The sequence below is a fragment of the Pinus tabuliformis genome, chromosome 4_1, assembly GCF_031772625.1.
Source record: "Pinus tabuliformis cultivar Carrire ecotype Pingquan chromosome 4_1, CPIR1, whole genome shotgun sequence".
NCBI lineage: Eukaryota > Viridiplantae > Streptophyta > Pinopsida > Pinales > Pinaceae > Pinus > Pinus tabuliformis.
In genome coordinates this window covers 802,024,005-802,027,155 of record NC_142303.1, presented here as the reverse complement: position 1 = coordinate 802,027,155, position 3,151 = coordinate 802,024,005, and the positions used below count along the sequence as shown (strand labels likewise).

General features: G+C 34.1%; 1 protein-coding gene across 1 annotated transcript; it reads right to left on the bottom strand.

The window, feature by feature from the left end:
- Window positions 1–567: 567 nt before the first annotated feature.
- LOC149178628 (universal stress protein A-like protein) lies at window positions 568–2,266 on the bottom strand. Its single transcript, XM_089423672.1, has 4 exons — window positions 1,794–2,266; window positions 1,305–1,408; window positions 1,101–1,219; window positions 568–996 (listed from the first exon to the last, which is right to left on the bottom strand). The coding sequence occupies exons 1-4, from the start codon at window positions 1,993–1,995 to the stop codon at window positions 915–917; spliced, it is 507 nt and encodes a 168-aa protein (XP_089279798.1). The 5' UTR covers window positions 1,996–2,266; the 3' UTR covers window positions 568–914.
- Between the last annotated feature and the right edge of the window lie 885 nt (window positions 2,267–3,151).

Sequence of the window (3,151 nt, the reverse complement as noted above, 5' to 3'; positions counted from 1 at the left end):
AAAGGTCATTGGCACAATCAAGAATGTTCCTATAAATATTAGAAAGTGGAGCAGAAAAGTGAGTTTCATCATTGTTCCATTAGATTATTTTGAAACTATACCAAGTTAGGGGTTCATGCAAAAAAAAAAAGACAACTCTACACTTGCATAGCTTAAACATTTTCTTGAACCAAACATTATATTTGGTCCCTACTTGATTGTATAACCCCTTTTAATAAAATTAAATTAATATTACTAACTTTCTCACAAATAACTTTTTCACACATATATAGAGCCAAGAACAAACATCAACTCTCCACAACTTAATTACAGCTTCATTGATAATGGTAAATAGTTAAAAACAAAAAAACACTTTATATTATAAACATCGAATAGTTCTATTTTTCTTTAAAATTTAATTCATTTAAAGAAAAACAACGTTCAAAAATAATACTATATATTTTCATACATTATATACCAATAAAAAAAACTCATAAAATAAAGTTAAAATTTTATATTGGTAAATTCTATACATATAAAATTTAATATGCATATTAAAATATAATAAATCATCAAAATAAAATCTAATAAATAAGAAAGCCGAATTTAAAGATAAAACTCGTCCAATATGTAATAATGGCCTTTCTTATCAAAATATGATAAACGACATGGTTAGCTTTTTCCTTTTCCTAGGCCTCACATAAAAAGTTAAGAGATAAAACTTGACACTCTTGCAAACATCTGTAACGCTGACATAATCCCAGGTAGGGCCATTAGTTCTAATTGCATGCATCATTATAATACTAACCAGAAAATCCTTTTACCCTCAAACACTGTTCCAAATGCTTGTGTATATGTAAGATGAACACACATAAGTAATATGCTTTATCCTTCTCAACCTTAAATTTGGGGCATAGTCAACCAGCTACTGTATCTCAATCCTTTGGGAGCTTCACAATCACCACAGGACACTTGGCATGGCGGACACAATAATCGCTCACACTTCCCAAAAATGTTCTACAAAATTCAAACAAAATCCCAGTCCTTCAGTTACAGACTGAACAATACTGAAATTAGCAATTCAACGATACCAGTTACAGAAGGGATCCGCATATACAGACCTTTTTATGGTGCCATAGCCATGGCTTCCAATAATCAGAATGTCTGCTTGAAGCTTCTCAACTTGTTCACATATAACATCTCTGGCATCTCCAGTCTCCACCACCGTCTCAAAGCATCTCTAAATATTTACAACAATATTTAAACTTAAGTTCTCTAAAATTATTTCCTAACAATATCGAAACTGGTCTGGCAAGAATTCATACATTTTTCTCATTGCAGATGGCTCCGGCTCTCTCCAATATGTTCTCTGTGTTTTCCCTCTGTTGCTTCTCCAGGGACTCCATGATATCAGACGAGAAGACATAAGCTGTTCATCAAATCATGACATACCATGATCAAACATTGAAACAGAAATCTACAAACACACAAAAACAAGATTGCTCAGAATAGTTTTTCCTCTAAGGGGACCATCATAATGTGGAAGAAAAAGAGCATCTTAATGTTGAATGGAAGAAAAAGCTGCTTCAGTAGAATGCTAGAATCAGTTTCAGTCTTAATGTTGGATGGAAGAAAAGCTTCGCCAGTAAAATGTCATTACAAGAATGTAAAATGTCATTACAAGAATACAGAGGTGATTCTGTCTTCAGCCTCTTCCCCTTTTCGATAAGAAATTTGAACATAAAACCTCATGAAATAAACCCCACACAACCTATATTAATTTATAGATAGCTCAAAATAGTTATTTATACAACCTGTGCCATCGACTGCAGCATAAACCCTAGGGGGCGACTGAGCGTGCAAGAGAATAACATGATCTTCCTTGGAATCCTGGTGTAACAGATATTGCAGAGCCCAAGACAAGGCGTACATGCTTTCTTCGCTCTCGTCCACAGCCACCACTGCCCTCCTCTGCTTCTGCCTCTGCTCGGATTTGCAGCCCTCAACCTCGGCCATTTCTCCAATGCAAATGCACCCAACAAATTTTGATGGGCCTTCTTCGGTTCTGATCTTTTTCTGCAAATTGCAATGAAAGAGGAAGTTCTGAGCCCCTAATCGAACCAGTGGGCGCTTTAATAAAGAGGGGTTTTTTTTGTGACACCCGCTACGCCTCTACCTTTTTATCGTGTGCCCCCACAGTTATCGTGCGCGCCCGCCATAAAGTTCAAGATTCTTCGGACGAGAATTCCACCAGGCATAAATTCCTCGGCCTGGCCTGTCTTAAAATGTGCGAATTCACTTAAATAATTTAACAAATAATATATGTTTAGATTTTTTCCCCTGAATTTATCGACAAATATCCTTCCACTTAATTATTATGTTTCTTTAGAAAAAACTGACTCAGCGACATTACGGCGCTTGCAATATTAAAAGAATTATTAATTTTTTATAAAATTTCATATTCTTAAATAAGAAAATAAAGGGACTGGAGTTTGCCCAAAATCTAAAGATTTTTGGTAGGAGTGAAATTTGCCTCTTTGCAGATTATCGATAAATTAGTGGTGTGGTTTTTTAAATAACAGTAATGAATCATCCACTCTTTAATTTGACAACTCAAATCATAAAAAAAAATCCCCTTTAAAAATACAAAAATTAAATTAAAACTTAAATTTCTCTTTTTTAAACTCATAACCTTCTCCACTTTTCAATTGACTGAGACACTGTTGCAGGCTTTCCACGACTGAGAGTTGCGATCTGCTATCCTGTAGTTCGATTTCTTGGAAAAAGTTGTGGCGACCGTTAATCTCGTACACGGGTCTCTTCGGCCAACTTTAATATATTTTTATTGAAAGGTGGAATCAGTATCTCCTTCTCAATTATTTATTCATTGTGTTTTATCATTCTTCCTCGTGATAGGCACCAAAGGATTTCTGGTTGTAACACATACAATATGGGCACATTGAGGGCGTCAATGCTGGCTTGTCTCAGAAAGGGTAGCCTCTTTTTTATTTTTTATTTGTTTTTATAGTAGAGCCGACTTTACATAATGAATGTTTTTATGTAAATGTATTATTATCTATAAAGGTTGATTATTTATTATTAAAATATATTAAAAGGTTGAAATGTAAATATAAATTTTTATTTTTTTCAAAAGTTGTGCCTAAAATAGTTT

Coding starts and splice junctions, on each gene's coding strand:
- LOC149178628 (XM_089423672.1), bottom strand. CDS start 1,995: ATGGCCGAGGTTGAGGGCTGCAAATCCGAGCAGAGGCAGAAGCAGAGG. Junction 1,220..1,304: donor CCATCTGCAATGAGAAAAAT/GTATGAATTCTT, acceptor GTAAATATTTAG/AGATGCTTTGAGACGGTGGT. Junction 997..1,100: donor GGCTATGGCACCATAAAAAG/GTCTGTATATGC, acceptor TGAATTTTGTAG/AACATTTTTGGGAAGTGTGA.